The sequence below is a fragment of the Lissotriton helveticus genome, chromosome 9 (genome assembly GCF_964261635.1).
Source record: "Lissotriton helveticus chromosome 9, aLisHel1.1, whole genome shotgun sequence".
In the NCBI taxonomy this organism is placed as follows: Eukaryota; Metazoa; Chordata; class Amphibia; order Caudata; family Salamandridae; genus Lissotriton; species Lissotriton helveticus.
This window is the reverse complement of record NC_136070.1, coordinates 184877081-184892994: the sequence shown is the minus strand read 5'-3', so window position 1 is coordinate 184892994 and position 15914 is coordinate 184877081. Positions and strand designations below refer to the sequence as shown.

Below are 15914 nucleotides of genomic sequence, written 5' to 3'. Positions count from 1 at the left end.
CCACGTCGTCTCTCCTCCGCTGAACAGAAAGCTGTCAGGCTCCCCTGTTCCAATCACAAAGCTGCAATGAAGCATTGCGATTGGCTCCCCTAAACCAATCACAACACTGCTGTGATTGGTCTGGGCGTCGTGGTTGGGAGCTCAAACAGGGACTTGGAGCATGGGCATGTTCTCCTAAATGGAGCCAGCATGTAGAACATGCTAAAGTGTGCATGACAGTTTGGCCGGCCCGAGGGGGCCGGTCAAAGCATTATGCGCACTTTATTGTGACCACCACTCCTCCCCTGCTCTGTCAGCAGAGCAGCCCCACCCTCATGCTGCTGCAGCAGGGAAGAATAAAATGATAACATCGCCTTATTATCATTTTATTTTTCCTTTCTTTGGGGCGATGCTCCTCCACCTTAGCTGTATTCATCACTCGATTTATCTGCTTTGGACCACTCTGTGAGGAATTGGTGAATATGGGCACAAAGAGAGATAAATACCCTTGATGCACAAGGTTAAAACTGAGCCGTGACAAGAGTGTATCCACCCAGGGCCGGCGCTAGGCATGGGCAGCATGGGCAGCTGCCCAGGGCCCCCGCGCCTGCTGGCAGCCTTGGGGCCTCGCGCCTTTAAGGACTCCAGAGTTCCGAGGCCCAGGGGGCCCCCTAAGAGATTACATGTCTTCTTTTTTATCACTCTCTCACTCTCCCCTGCAGCCCTGTCTCTGTGGGTCTAATGGCTGCATCTGCATGTTGATGACAGTGATTAGAAAGTTAATTAAAGTGCCCTTGCCTGGGAAGTGCGCCCTGCCTCTGCATGAATGAAAGGCAGCATGTCCTGCTGGGCGCAGAGCAAAAGAATGGCGGCGCATCACATGGAAACTCCTCACCTAGGACAAGTGGAAAGGGACCAGGGAGTGAATAACAGGGGTAAGATAAACAGAATAAAGTGGGAGTGGGTGGGTGGGTGGAGCAGATAGGTGTGAGTATGGCAACGAGACAAGAGGTGCATGCAGAGGAGCAGTATCAGCATGCGAAAGTGGATGGAGCAGAGTTTAAAGTCTGCTGGGTTACTCGAGTCTTAGATCTGGTATTAAATTAATATGGACATTAAAAAGGGGCCTTAACTTTACCTGCAAAAACATTAATCTAGTGTCTGCAAAACAAAGGAAAGTTCACAAAAGCAGGTGATGAGACGGGCCGCCCTCAGAGTGAAAACGCAAATCTTAACTCTGCAGCAGCACAACTGTCTTCTGCCTTTAATGCAACTTCAACAACACTCGTTATAGGTCTTTCACAGTCTCATCATGTCAGAACTGGAGCATTTTCGATATTATATACAAGGAAGCCATAGATGTTGCTTATTTATGGTATGCAACTGATAATCACTGACAAAGCCAATAGTACTGGCATGTTATAGATGTAATTTTACTTGTTGTAATATTTATCTGGAGGCAATGACAGAAGCAGCAAAATACCAGTTGGGCGGCGCACTATGCTAAGTACAGATTTATATAGCTTACATGTTTTTAAGCCACTCCCTTAACTACATTAGCCATGCCCCTTTGAAAGACCCCCCTAGTTTTTTCATTCCACGTAAAGCCCTGCTGTCAGGTCAGATGTTGGTCGTTTTTTTGGGCTAATTGTTGACCTGCTTTATGGTCAGGTGAGCCAGTTTTTACTGTTGATTTTCTTGATATTAAAGCTTTTATTGCCTGTAGAAAACTAAAATCAGTGCAGTCTTCCATACCTTACAAAAAACTTATACAGCAGGGCTTTACAAGTTTAAAACTGCCCTAGTTTGCAATCATGAGACACTTTTCTAGCTAACTAACTCACTAATGGGGGCCCCTTTTATTTTGGTACTGAGGCCTATTTTCTTTCCCAGTCTGATACTGCATTTTAGGCAGGCCCACTGGAATAATGCGATTGTGCAGCGATTTCTGCACAATTATGCATTTGACGCATTTGCCACATAATCCATCATCTGCTGCATAATCTACAGATTTTAACAACAAAGTTGCTTTCAATCTCAAACAGTTCAAAAGTTACTAAAAACGCAGCAACACGTCTTGCCCATGTGAGAAGGCCCTTTGAAAAGCTGAAATAGTCAACTTCCTATTTCTCATGGCTAAATTTGGGTGTTAAATTGGTACTAATGGGGTGCAACCGGTTCCCAAACAGTGTTACCAAGTTTAAAAATGGCAAAAAAATGAAGTAATACTATTTCAAAATGTGCCGGATTATGCTGCATAATTTGCATTTTCATGCCGCATAATTTACTCACCCTGCCACATAATTCCAGTGGTCCTGATGTTTATTTATTTATTTATTTAACGATTTGTAGAGTGCCTGGTGACCCGGAGGCATCCCCGCGCTGTAAGGGCTTGTGATGACCAAAGGGGGAGAGGAGGTCCTATTTGGGAAAAAGGAGAGTTTTCAATTTTTTGCGGAAACGAAGGTGGCAGGGTTCCAACCGCAAGCAGCGTGGGAGCGAGTTCCAACTTGAGGACGCTTTACTGCGAAGCGTCGACCGCCAGTGCGCACCTTCCTGAATCTTGGGACGTTGGCCAGACGCTCATTGTCCGAGCGCAGGAGTCTGGGTGCCTTATACGGAGTGACCATGTCACTCTGTATAAACAATGCAGTGATTTTGTTCCTGTTTATATTTCACATGCTTTAATTAATCTTGCTTTCCTCAAGAGTGCTAGCTATTTTCAGCATGTGTGTTTCTGTATTTCATTTCACAGCATATTACTCTTGGATGATGCACCCTTTGTACTGTCGCCTCCAGGTGTTTATAACAGACTACAGTTGAGCACTTCGGAGTTGAGGATGAAGGCAGTACAACTTTCACATTATGCCTGTCTCTGGGTCAAAAAAGGTGTTCAGATTACATGATCATTCAAAATATGGCCTCTCTGCAGAGCACAAAGAGCAATGGTCCTGCATTCCAGTTGTGATTCTACGCAAATGTGTGTGAAAGAGCTACTTATTGGTCAACGCAACAAGGTGAAAGTAAAATAATTTATTGTTGTTGCTCATTTAGCTTAAACAGCTAGCAACCATTGACAAAACCCAGTCGAGGGTGTGCAGTTTGGTTTAATTTTAATTATAAAAAAAAAAAAAAACCTTTCTTTAGTTGGCCCGATCCGATTCCGCGTGGTCTCTGCGTAGGGGCCTCACATGTTCCTATTCTGCCCGGGGCCCCACATATCCTAGGACCGACCCTGTATAATCCACCACACCAGTAGATGCACTATCGCACATAGATCCCTTGCATGTAGGTGGGCCTCTCTCAGTATAGCGGGCAGTACTCTGGCGGGTGGATGGCAGGGCATCTGCTGACATCGCAAAGTGATGTGAATTGGTTTGCTTAGGATCACACAATTTAGTGAGTTAGGGCAACCAGGGATTGAACCTAGGTTTCCTAGTTGCACTTTGTACAGCTCCGCCACTGAATGAATATTTCCTTCTCCTTCTATCACCAAAGGACAATGCGTTGTGTTAAAGTAGCTCATGATCTAAATAGTGTTCCATGTTCAATAAATAAAAGCATCAGGTTCCGTAGGTGCGCCGGGCGCAAACAATTATAATGCACCCTATTATGGTGAATGAGCTGCCCCCGGGGCAGCCTCGACTTCGTGCTGCCCCCGGGGCAGCTCATTAATGTGAAAACACAGAGCAGCCGCTCCGTGTTTTCACTGTGCAGGCGGCACCCGACTGCACTTTCAAATGGGATTAGAGATCCCCTTGCACGCGGGTGCAGTCAGTGACTGCACCCGTCTGCAGGGGGATGGCTGGGGGGTCCATGGGAACACCCTCTGAAGGTAGTGCTGGCGCATTGTGTGCCAGCGCTATCGGTATTATAGAAGGGGACACACAAGCGTCTGCATCCCCTTCTATAATACCAAAGTGCCCCGGGGGCGCACAAAGCGGGCGCAAATGCCCGCTGTGCCCCCTGGGTCACATTCTGTAATACAGCCCAGGATGTTCATTTAATCTCTCATGATGGCTGTATAAAATGTCAAAATGACTTTCTTTAAAAAAGTACAAAGTTAAGTATAGTGGAAGGCAGGTGACTATGTTTATATTTATATCACTGCCTTCCCCTGACTTAACAAATAGTAAAAAGGGAGGGGGGTCAGCACCTCAATAACTGCAATTTAATCTATTAGTAAAATAAAGAGGATTCTGATATCCTGTGGTGGTTGTTCTCTAGGTACAGCTCTTCGGGGAGACCCCTGTGAATCGCAACACCTCTGTGCTACAGACATACACAGTACAGAACACATTGATTTAATGCACTCAGCTGCCCTTTGTATAGTGTTTCTTGTCTTTTAGAGCTGCATTAGGGAGGGAAAAGGGCAGTATTCAAGAGGCTTGGCTTGGCTCTTGTTTGGCTTCAAGTCCATGCTGGATCAGGGTTTAGTTTGAACCAGGCACTCAGCCCAAGGTCAGCTCAAGCCTTGATTGGCTCACCCCCTCGAGCATGATATAACCCCCTCCCCTCTTGAGAGGTACATGACAGGCAGTGCATTCTGATATCACGTGGGCAGAGCAGAAGGCCATATTGATCCAGATCTAACCCTAAGCTAGAGTTGCTGTTTTGATTCCCCTGTAGCATCACCTGGCATAGTCTTGCTTGGAGAATGAACAATTTGCCACCTCTGTTGAATGCGATTATTGCTCATATAGAGTCTGTCTAGTCTCGGTTTCACCTCCTGTCTGCTCCTTCCACCGATTTACACTTAATGTCTTCTTTCCTCTCTTTCTCGTCTTCCTTTCTTCTTTCTTTTTCTTCCTTGTTACTTCGGGTCAAACTCTGATAAGCCTCGGTCCTAAAAAAATGAGCACCAGTGCCAACCAGTGGCTCAAATTAAACACTACGTTGGAACATGGAAATCATCATTTAACACAACTAACAGCTTCTGACATCACAAATTCCAGATTACATTCATATTAAATAGGGATTTGGTTCTATTTTGACTCCCTGATAGAGAGGCGTCTTGTACCTTGAAAGGGCGGCAAGCAGCAGTCATTAAGCCCTCCCATGCTCATGACGAGCTGAGCTCGTCATAACGGTTAGAACGCTCACACGCGGGGCTATTTCCCCTGCTGTGCGAGCGTTCTACAGAAACGGGTGTGGCCGTGACGAGCTCAGCTAGTCATGAGCACACGACCACCGTGGCTCATGACAGGCTGAGCTCGTCATGAGCACCGGGGCGCTGTGCGCACCCCCCGCTCCCCCCAGCACAGTGGGGGAATCGGCCCCGCAGTGAAGGGGTTAAGGATTGCAGAGCCAGGCACCTGACTCGAGCCTTCAGTGGTCACCCACCTCCGCTTAACATATTGCCTGCTAAACACAATTGCTTACAACCTGCCAGTCAAACGAATGCAAACCACCAGGGGCAGGATTTATGATAGCCCTGTGTGAGATGCCAGCCGGATTTCAGCAGGAATTTTCACTTACACACAGACAAAGACGCACAAACACTCACACTCTCTGTTGTGAAAGTCCTAAAAAATGTTGATTATGTTACAACATGGTGCCTTTTATCTCTTAGCACTCCTACAAAACCGCATTCCTCTTCCATTTCAATTCCCCGTAGGCCACTATCATGCACCCATCTCGTCATATAATGTATTTAAATATTATATGCCAGCCGGATTCTCTGAAACATTGAAGTTCACAACCCCTCAATCTTACAGACCAAGCTATGCCCCTGCCTGTGCACTTTCCACAGTACATGTCTGTCCTTTATTGATTCACAGGGGTATATGTGTTCCCTCACACTGTGTATCGAAAAGGGTCATGAACTAATCCTGCGTGCTGTGGTTGTGCACAAGCTATAACATTGTAGCCAAATTATGATGCATCTCAGTATTGTGAAGGGATACATACGTGGTTAGATATCAGTTTAGATATGCAAGGATTTTTATTCGGTTAAAAAACCATGAAAGACTTATCAGGGAGATTTTAACATTTGGAAATGTTTAATTGCGATTTTAATGGAGTTGTTACAATGAATTGTATGTTAATTTTAAGGTTTTTTTAACCGAATAATGATCCTTGTATTTCTAAAAAAAAATATCAGTTTATGATTCTTAATTTCACAGGTTCACACCTTGCAATTAAACATATATTTATTTATTTATTTATTTATAACATTTGTAGAGCGCGTTGTTACCAAACGGTGTCCTGGCGCTGTAATGATAGCTCCCCTAACCTAAGCCTCCTATTTAATTAATGAACAGCCAAGTTTTCAGACTTTTACGGAAGGATATATAGTCAAGGTATGCAGAGAAGGAGTTTGGTTCAATAAACATATAGCTACCTGTAGATATTTACTTGCATGACACAATGATTGTCTATATAGATAAGATATGATATTCTGGTAGAACACCAATTCAGAAAATCTGTCAGTGTTCCACTTCCAATGCCAGCTCTACTGTGAATTCTTTGCTCGTGGTCTTTTCCTCTGATAATGGCCAGGGGAAACATCCTTTACGACGCAACTTTCACTACGCAGTACCTTTACAACGCAGGTTTTACAACGAAAGTCATTACAACTAATTGCGCTGGGGGGCGCTGCAGGATAGGGAATAGTTTAATTTACTATCCAAAACCTTCCCTACTATCCACAGGGACTGGAGTTGGAATAGTAAATTAAACTATTCCACTATCCAGCCCCCCAACGCAAGTCGTTGTAACAACTTGCGTTGTAAAACCTGCGTTGTAAAGGCATGCGTAGTAAAAGCATGCGTTATGATGACATACATCCAATGGCCAGAGGTGTCAGGCAACTGTTGCATTTGTCTCCCCTTAAGAGTATTAAGGCCCTGAAGGAGCTCTGGACTTTTACCTCAGCTCTTTGCCCCTCATCAATAAAGTCGCCGTTCTAACCACCATAAATAAAATAGGTCTCAATTATAGGATATCGCCTTCGATACAGAGAAACACCTCAAATCAAATAATTCCAGTATATAATACAATAATCCATTTAAGGAAATCAAATAACTTGTAATGGTAATATAACTGGCAGCGATGTTTTAATTTAGTGATTTTCTCACATTAATTCATGCAGCTTTTCAAATGACTGTTTTTAACTATAAAAGCTGAACCTCTTCATATAGCCTTCGCACACAAACCTAGACCTGATAGACAGTTCTGTATTAAAGTATAGTACAAAAAATGATGAAACTGCATGTCGATATCTCTGGTTAGTTATTCTTGAGGCATGCATGTTCACAGTTTGACCAGAGGTCTGCAGATATTCATCCCAACAGACCTTAACTGATCCAGGACAACTAGAGATCCTTTCAAAATCATATGATGTGTGTCATGCAGATTTAAATAACAAACCCCATGGCGGAAGATGTGAGGGCTGTGTGTTTCAGTGTATGTGCATACAGTGCTAAAGGTGCAATTTAATGCACAATTATTTTGGACACAGTAGCTTTCTACCTGTTGACTGAATCACTATTACTTCCATTTTGAGTCACTCTGCTGATTCCTACATCATTTGAATTGTTTGCCCCCAGAGCTTAATTTGCCTTCCTACATGACTCTTACTGCATAATCATATCTCCCTGTAGTCCGTTCATACCCCACTTCCACGATACAGACTAGTAAACGCATCTACAGTACAGCGGTCAAGACAAGAAGACCTTGATCTGATGCCCCCTCAATTTCTGGTTCATAGAAAGGCCTCTAATTCACATTCTTTGGAATGCCCATGTTGGCCAAATCAGTGTTCTTTTTAAAAACAAGTTGAGTGAATAATATTTTTATTATATAGTTTTAAAGAGTGCATAGCTACCCAACAGGGTTCCCCGGCGCTAGGCATGTATAGTAAAGCATCAGAACGATACAATAGAATTAGATTTAGTACAGCCAGGTCATCAGAAGTTTCAGGAAGACACTCAAGAATTGACACGTTCTCATAGAAACGGGTACTGTGTTCCACAGTTTAGGACCCAGATAAGAGAAAGATCGGCCACCATGTCAAGTTCTCCTGATTCTGGGCACTACACAGAAATTACAATTGCTTGATTGGCGGGAACGGCTGTGACAGTAGTGTGTTAGCAATGATCTTAATACCTGAAGGAAGAGGGTAGAAGCTGGAAGTATGTTTAGTGGTGAAGATCTAAAAGGTCTGATCCTGTAAAAATTATTCTAGTCAGGTCAAGGCCAAGACCAAGTCTCAAACACACATTGCTTCCAGACTTTGTAGAAGTATCTGGTGCAATACAGTGTCAAATGCACACTGAGATCAAGTAGAATCAGCGCTACTATGCCTCCTCTATCAAAATGGAGTCTGAGGTGCTCTCTGACTGCCATCAAGGTAGATTCTGTGCTGTGACCAACCTGATGCAATATGATGTATTCAATGTGGCAATGTGATGTTCTGCCTGTTCTGTCTCATATAGCAGACCAAACACTGGTCGGACACCAACTCAAACCCCTTTCCAAATCTGTCACTTCGAAAAGAGTCTCTTCAAAACAATCTAAATGCTTCACAGCATTTACATAGATCCAGAGCGAACATCCCACCTCTGTTGCTAGAAGATGAGACTCTGACTGCACTAATGTTCAGCCTAACATTTCACAGGCTATCCAGTGTAAAGAAAAATCTCTTTGCTCTGTCCTGCATTGGTAACTGCGAGAAAGTGGCATATTAATTGGGGTGAATGGTAATCCACCGCAAGTACAAATTACACTGTCCTTGTTAGGTCCAATAACGGTTTCAGTGATTTAAAGTTCAACCCCAGGTAGCTATGGCACAGAGCAGATGGGCTTAAAGTACAAAAATGTAAAAACCATTTAGAAGTTCCAAAACAGTTAAAAAGTTTAAATTGTAGCCCAATAAAAATCACACTCCAATTAAAAAAAATAGAGAACAATTTATTGAGCAAAATTACATCAAAACGAAAAACATTCCTATAAGGGGAACAGGAGATATAAATTTGTACAATTTTAAATAAAAATAACACCAATAGGCTCAAAGCACAAATCATGGGCAACTGGTCATGCTATACTGAAACAAAGGTAAGTTTTCAGGCCAACTGCGATGGAGCACGGGTCGGATACATGCACCAGGTTCGACCGAGTGGAAAAGTTGCCTTCCGACAACAATTGGGGCTTAACGCTGACAAACTCTTGTGTCAGGATGGAGCCTCTGTGAAAATGTTGATTTAGGTGGGAAAAGCTCCAGTGGGAGAAGTTTGCGTTCCCTCGTCCTGGAGGTCTTTGGCATCAATCAGGACCTCATCAATAGCGGCACTGAGAGAGTTGCGGGATAGAGTCGAAGCATTCTAGGCGTCGCTAGATTCCAATGTCGAGCATAGAACGTAGCGGGAACTACAGCGAAGTCAGGCCCACCAGCAAAGCACGCTCTGCAGATCTGCTGGCAGGTTGGTCCTGGTCCCTCGACAGTTCTCCAGGAAAAAAGTTTGTAGAAAGTTTTTAAGTCCCACCTTATAGAATGAGGCAGGAGGAGTACACTCTGACATCAGCCAATGGTTCCAGGACAACAGAAACAGTACTTGGGTGTTATACTTACTCCAGCGGAAGTCACCAGCATGGCCAGTCCATTTGTAACTGGTCAGATGGGCTCTTCTGGTAATGTAGACTTCTTGCAGGTTTTGTGTCCCTGTAGTTTAACAGGAGGTCAGCCAACTGACCTTTGGAGTCCACTTCGCTGTTATTGGTACAAGTGGTAGCAAGTCCAGTCCTTAGAGTTCTCCTCACAGGTTTCAACAGCTAGTGTAATCCTTCTTCTGTCTTACACAGATCCGGGGTTTCCAGGGGTGCCACATAAATGCCTGGCACTAACCTGTGGGTGGAGTGGCTCCTGGCCCCTCCATAACCAATAGGGAAAAGGTTCCCAGGGCCACCCTACCCGCTTTTGCTGCAGTTCCTGTGTGCCCTACTGCAAACAACCCTACAGTGCCCCTCTCTACCTAAAACTAAGCCGGCAGAACCTTTCTTCACATGTGCAGAGCTCCTGTTCCCACCCTAGAAGTATGGCCAGGGAAATGAGCAGCCCCTCCTCTGTGGTCATTCAAAATCGGTTCTGGGTGCAACTCCTCCCTCATGAGGATTAGTACCTGACTGGCTGGGGGAACAAAGGAAGGGAACAGGTTCAGGTGTTAGCTACATCTGCCTGAGACAGGGTAGGCCCCTTTGAAGTTCATTAAGTTCATGTGCACAGTCCAGATGGTCATCCTGTCAGAGAAACAAAACACCTACCTCCACACAACCAAGGCCTTTGTCTCAGCTGTGGAAGCAAGTTTACAACTCATCAAGGAGCTAATCAGCTTCCGAGTGAGAGTTGAAGGCTCATGCAAATGGACTTTTAGATGCTTTAGGCAGGTTAAAAGTGACTTTTTAAAAGATAGCTTTTGTAAAATATTTATGAAAATCCTTTGGCAATGAATTGAACTTGTAATAGGTAGTTTTAAAAGTCCAAGAATTAACTTTTTAGCTGGTTCCTAGGTGGATATAGCATTATTGAATTATGATATTAACTCTCAAAGCTTTCCAATGGAACAGCTAACCCTGCTGCAGTTACTGCAGCTACTTTTTAATACCATGCAATGTGCCATATTGGGCAATATGGCCTACTTAGCGGTGACCTATTAAGGCCTAAATCCTACTTATTTAAAAGGAAGGTTTAGGCATGTCAAAAGAAGTTATTTTGACAGGTCGAATTTGCAGTTTGAACAAGCACATCCACGTTATTGGTGGCAGGTCTGCAGTCACTTTCTAGCACAATATGTGCTGCATTCTACTAGTAAGATATAACTTACAGGCCCTGGATACATTTTTACCATATACTAGTGGCTTATTGCTAAGTTAAATGTGCCAATGAGGAGTAGGTTTAATGTTTACATTTTGTAGGGGTCACAAAAAATACTGGGCACCGATTAGCAGAGTCCCAGTGCTTACAGTCAACCACCAGCAGCATCAGTCCAACAAATGGTGGTGATCATGCAAAAAGACATGTTCTTATGCTAACAATTACCAAAATTAGGCATTTTAGAATGTTTCTTTTTTCATGATGTTAGCAGGGGTTTTACAATCTATTGTGACATAATGTATTTAATGGATTTCACTGTTTGGTATTTGGCTGCATTACATGGGGTGTTAAAGATAAACAAGTGTTGACTGTTTTTTCTGCAGGTAACACTTCATACCGGTCTGCCGATCCCTGACTTCTATGGCAGCAGAGCATCTCTACAGGCTTAGAAGCGGATGATATCGGGAAGTCGGGCTTGCACCTTTCTTACTCGCGAGGAGATTAGGTACATTTTCAGAGGCTGAGGACATCTGTGGACACTTGCTGATTAGAAACCCAAGGAAACCAAAAAAAAATGAATAAAACAAAAAAGTAAAAATCAGAATGAACAAATTTCTCTTTCTTACCTGCAGTATTTGTACTCCACAGCTGTGCAGCATACAGTCCATTCTTGGCGTTTCCAATGGCATTGTGTGCATATTTGCTTTGATATTTAGCTCTTTCGGCTGGCAAAGTACCTACATAGCTTTACATGTTATTGTCATTACTTTTCATTTGAAATGTCCTTCCAGTGAACCAGATTAGCAGCCGAAGTCAGAACAAGAATTCGACTGACAACTATGCGGCGAGTGTTGCATCACTTGGAAAATTAAACCATCTATAATGAAAATCAGTTTTAATATACAAAATTCCCCATGAGGATGACAACTGCATAGGCACGTACATCTGTTCGGAATATTCTTTATTACACACATATCTGTCATAGAATAGATTCAGTTATTGTACATTTTGCACACCTTAAGCTGGAAAGACATTGGTTTTAGTAGCCCTATAATTTGACAGAACATCCAGAAAGCACATTCTAATGTTAGGAGAATACATCCCCACCTCAAAAACTGTTTTTTCCCAATTAATTGATGCATGTGGCCTACTGATAATTTGATGACAAGTGAACAAATTAGAAAAGAAGGCTCGAAAAGAAATTTGCGATTTAGGGCATTGGGTCGAATTGCTAGTTTGGTAGCGGCCATCCCTCTTGTTATGATGATAGTACCAAGAAAGGTCAGGCAAGTCAAGCATCCCATTGGTTCACTTAGCCAAATAACATTGCTGTTCAAAATAAAGATGCAGCATCTCACACGTTCCGCAGAAAGCTCCTTTGATACCCCTAGTTGTATTTTTAGCTTTGGTGAACCCAAGCCTTAAAAATAGACCAGCAGGTGTATTTTGTTCTTGAAAAAATTATGAAGAGATTTATACTGTGAGGATAATGTGTAACCAATGGAGCTGGGCCAGCAGTCCTGGGTGAAGTCACATCTTGACACCCTGCCTTCCCCTGACAAGATGGTCACATATTTTACTGTAAGAGCAACCTGGTGCCCCTGCTAGTGCTCTGACCTACTGTTGCCTTCCTCTAGAGCCAGCACTGTAAGGGAGTTGAGGCGCTAGGACGGGAAATTAAAATCAGTCCATGGAATACTCATTCTCAGGAAGACATAAACTTGTTGCCATACCTGTACACCTGTGCCTACAAAAAAGAAATAAATGCTGTATTTTGCAAACTGAGAATTTCTGGTAATGGAGAATATGTTGTACTTTTCATTATAATTGACAGGTTTACATTGTACTTAACAGAAAATTCATGTATACAGCTTCTGTATTTGAAGGATTGCATGCTGCATGTTGTAATGGTTTATTTCCACTGGGTTCTCAAAATGTCCTCTAGTGAGGCGATTATATTAAGTTGCCATATAAAACGCCAGTGAGCCAAACAGTTTTTTTTAATAACTAGTTTTCCAGCAAGAAAAAAAGTTGATGGATTCGCTTTCCAGCCAAAAGAAATGTATGTAAATAGGTGACCATTTTACCATAAATGTCAATTATATTTAGAAAAAGTTCAGCTTTGTTAAATTGTTATCGAAGTATCGAGTTTACCTAATTTATTTAATGGGTGCTATCTTGTTCAAATATCCATGTTAGTAAATCTCAGCTGCTTAGAAGAACTCTGTTGCAGGACAACACTGCTGTTACTGGTTTATTTTTGATGAGACTTGATGGCTGGGCCACTCCAGACTCATTTTTATTATTACATTGCAGTCCCCTGTTCTTTGCAGTGTTCATTCTGCTTCCCTGAATTTTAGTGACTTGTAAGATGTAGTTTACACTGTATTGCAGACATAGCTGGATACAGCTGCTGTACTAAAGAAACTTGCTGTTCCAATAAATTACTTTTACCAGACAATTCCAGAGTTTTCAGTATGTTGTCACAAAGCTCGTATACAAATGTTAAGCAATTTCTTACCTTGAAATCTTATTGATACTTATCCTCCTTATATAGTGAATACTTATATATCTCTCTTAATAGATCTTTCTTTCCTCTTTTATTGTTATTCTGTGGCCCACATTAAAACTACTTCATTAATTGGGGTGCGTTAATACCAAGCCCAGTTATACTGCATCCAGTATTGCTGGTGCTGCAGGTATCGGCTAATTCAGCACACACAATTACCAGGAATATACAAGTAAATCATTATAAATCCCATATGGAATGGGCAATAACATTTCAGATCTGTGTTATTACACCGATGTCCACATGTTATTCTGAAATGCTGTTTTTTCATGGAGATATAATCCTACACATTGAAAGCAAGAGGATTTATCCCCTCTATTGCCTGTGGAAATTGTGCCTGTGGAAATATTGAATGCCAAATTACTGCTACCTCGCGATATCAGTTTGGGCAGAAATCCTTGCTTCTGACAAATTTATATTAAGTGGTCACATCTAATGTGGGCCTGTTCAACTTGACAAAAGAAGAAGCACAAGGCCACCGTTCCAAGGAACTATTTTTGGTTATATAAATGAAGAGATCAATTATTGATTCTGTGAAGATTTCCTTGTAGCAGAGGACTGAGGGACTGATTTCTAGCTTGGAGGGTGGCCCAACTTCCTGCCAGGTTGGCAAAGGTTATAACCTCTACCGCTCTGGTGGATGACCTTCCACCAAATTTAGAGATCTTTGCCTGTCTGACGTGGTGCGGAAGCTTGAGCCTGGGCTATGGGGAGGACATGCCAGGTGTTACCCACCCTGCAGCCTGCCCTAGACCTTGGGATCACTGCAAATACATCTAAAGGAGTTGGAAATTGATGTTTCTTTAAGTGTACTTGTTAGTCTGGGCACACAGAGTTTTTACACATTTGCCACTAGACCATCAGTATACCCAGACATTCGGATCCAGTAATGGTTTATGTAGAAAGAATGACTTGGAAGGCACTGGTAGTAGTGGCCAAATTCTTGTTGGTAAAGATGTTGGACATGGTGGAAGGAATGAGAGATGAGAGAATATATCTAGTACAATGGAGTTGGGAAATTGAAGGGAGGGAGAAAATTGTGAAACCACACCAAAGTATGGAGGTGGGGCAGTTGAGGTAAATAACGTGCTAGAGATGTGTCCCTAATTGTCTTGGGAAGAGTGCAAGATTGTGAGTGATTTAAATCAGAAGGTACCATTTAGGAAAAAAGATTAGTCCAGGTTGAGAAAGCGTGTTGTACAGAGAGAGGGAATGTGAGTGATAGAATGGCATACAGCAGGTGCAGGGTGGGGAGGAGGCTGGTGGTAGACGTGTAAGGCCTGGGTCCAGGATATCTAGAAACAATGAGGGATGGAACAAGAGTAAACAAACATTGGCAAAGCCAATAGGTCTCGCCTTTGGAAACTATTGGCTTTGCTAATGAGTTTTAGGCATGCTGCACAGCTGTGCAACATGGCTAAAGAATTTAAAAGAAAACTTTGATGGAGGTGGACACGTCATTTTGTAGGTGTGCACACCACGTATGTACTTATCTACGAAACGACCTAGGTGCTTTTCATATATATTTTTAGTTATCTGTCCGAGTTGGATTGGTAACTAAAAAGAAAAAAATGCCAGAAAAGTGAGTGGTAGCAAAATGGGGGTTGCAGGCAGGGAAGCAAAACATGAGATGTGGGTGGGGCAGTGGAAGCAACACAAGGGAAGGAAACACCATGGGAAGGGCAGAGAAGCGCACAGTGAGACAAAGCAACACGGGGAGCACAGGTACATAGGTCTAGACATAGCAACAAGGGGATAGAATCAACTTCGGAGGGGCAGAGAAGCACATTGCAAGACAGAGCAACACAACGACAGGGTCAGGGATCACAGAAGCACACTGTGAGACAGAAACATGGAGACTGAGGGTGGGGGTAGGGAATCATACAACAAGACTTAGCAATAGTGAGAAGGATGGGCGAGCACAGAAGTACACATTGAAACAGAGCAACACAGAGACAGGGGCAGAAAAGCACATGAGGGAGACAGCTGTAGAAACAAATTTCAATGAGTGCTTAACTAAAAAGAAGAAAGCACCAAAAACAATTAAATGCATCCAAGCTTTAGAGGACGGACAAACTCATGATGGGGTAGTAAAGACCACGCAAGCCATCAAATGAGAAGCAACTAAACAACCGGAAAGCCAATACTGTACCTTCTATTCAGCTGAACTGACCTACGCGCAAAGAATTAAACTAAGTGCGGGACAGTGAAACAAATCACAGATTTAATCTCTTTTATTTCAAGAATTTTTTGAAAAAATGGGTTGGTTCAAAACTTCACCACAAATTTTTTTACAAATACAAACAATACAGGGAACAATATTCATAAAAATTACCTTTTTTTCTTAAAACAAACATTAATATCACAACAATTAGTGAAAATACCTACTTTCATACTAAGTTGATCAACATATGCAAACATAACTCACTCTCTCATACACATCATACACTCCAGACTCACTACATAGATGAAATGTCATAAACAAATTGCAAGGGAATCAGAGAAAACAAAAATTGGGAAAACACCATAGAAACCAGCTCTTAAAACAGTAAATCA

General features: G+C 42.6%; 1 protein-coding gene across 2 annotated transcripts in view; it reads left to right on the top strand.

Annotated features, from left to right (window-relative positions):
* The window catches only part of TRIM9 (tripartite motif containing 9), a 459144-nt gene extending 447427 nt beyond the window's left edge, over nucleotides 1-11717 (top strand). For both annotated transcript variants that reach the window (XM_078659735.1, XM_078659734.1), the window contains exon 11: nucleotides 11173-11717. In XM_078659735.1, coding sequence (XP_078515861.1) covers nucleotides 11173-11238 — 66 coding nt within the window. In that variant the 3' untranslated portion in view covers nucleotides 11239-11717. The remainder of the gene's footprint in view (nucleotides 1-11172) is intronic.
* Nucleotides 11718-15914: the final 4197 nt, after the last annotated feature.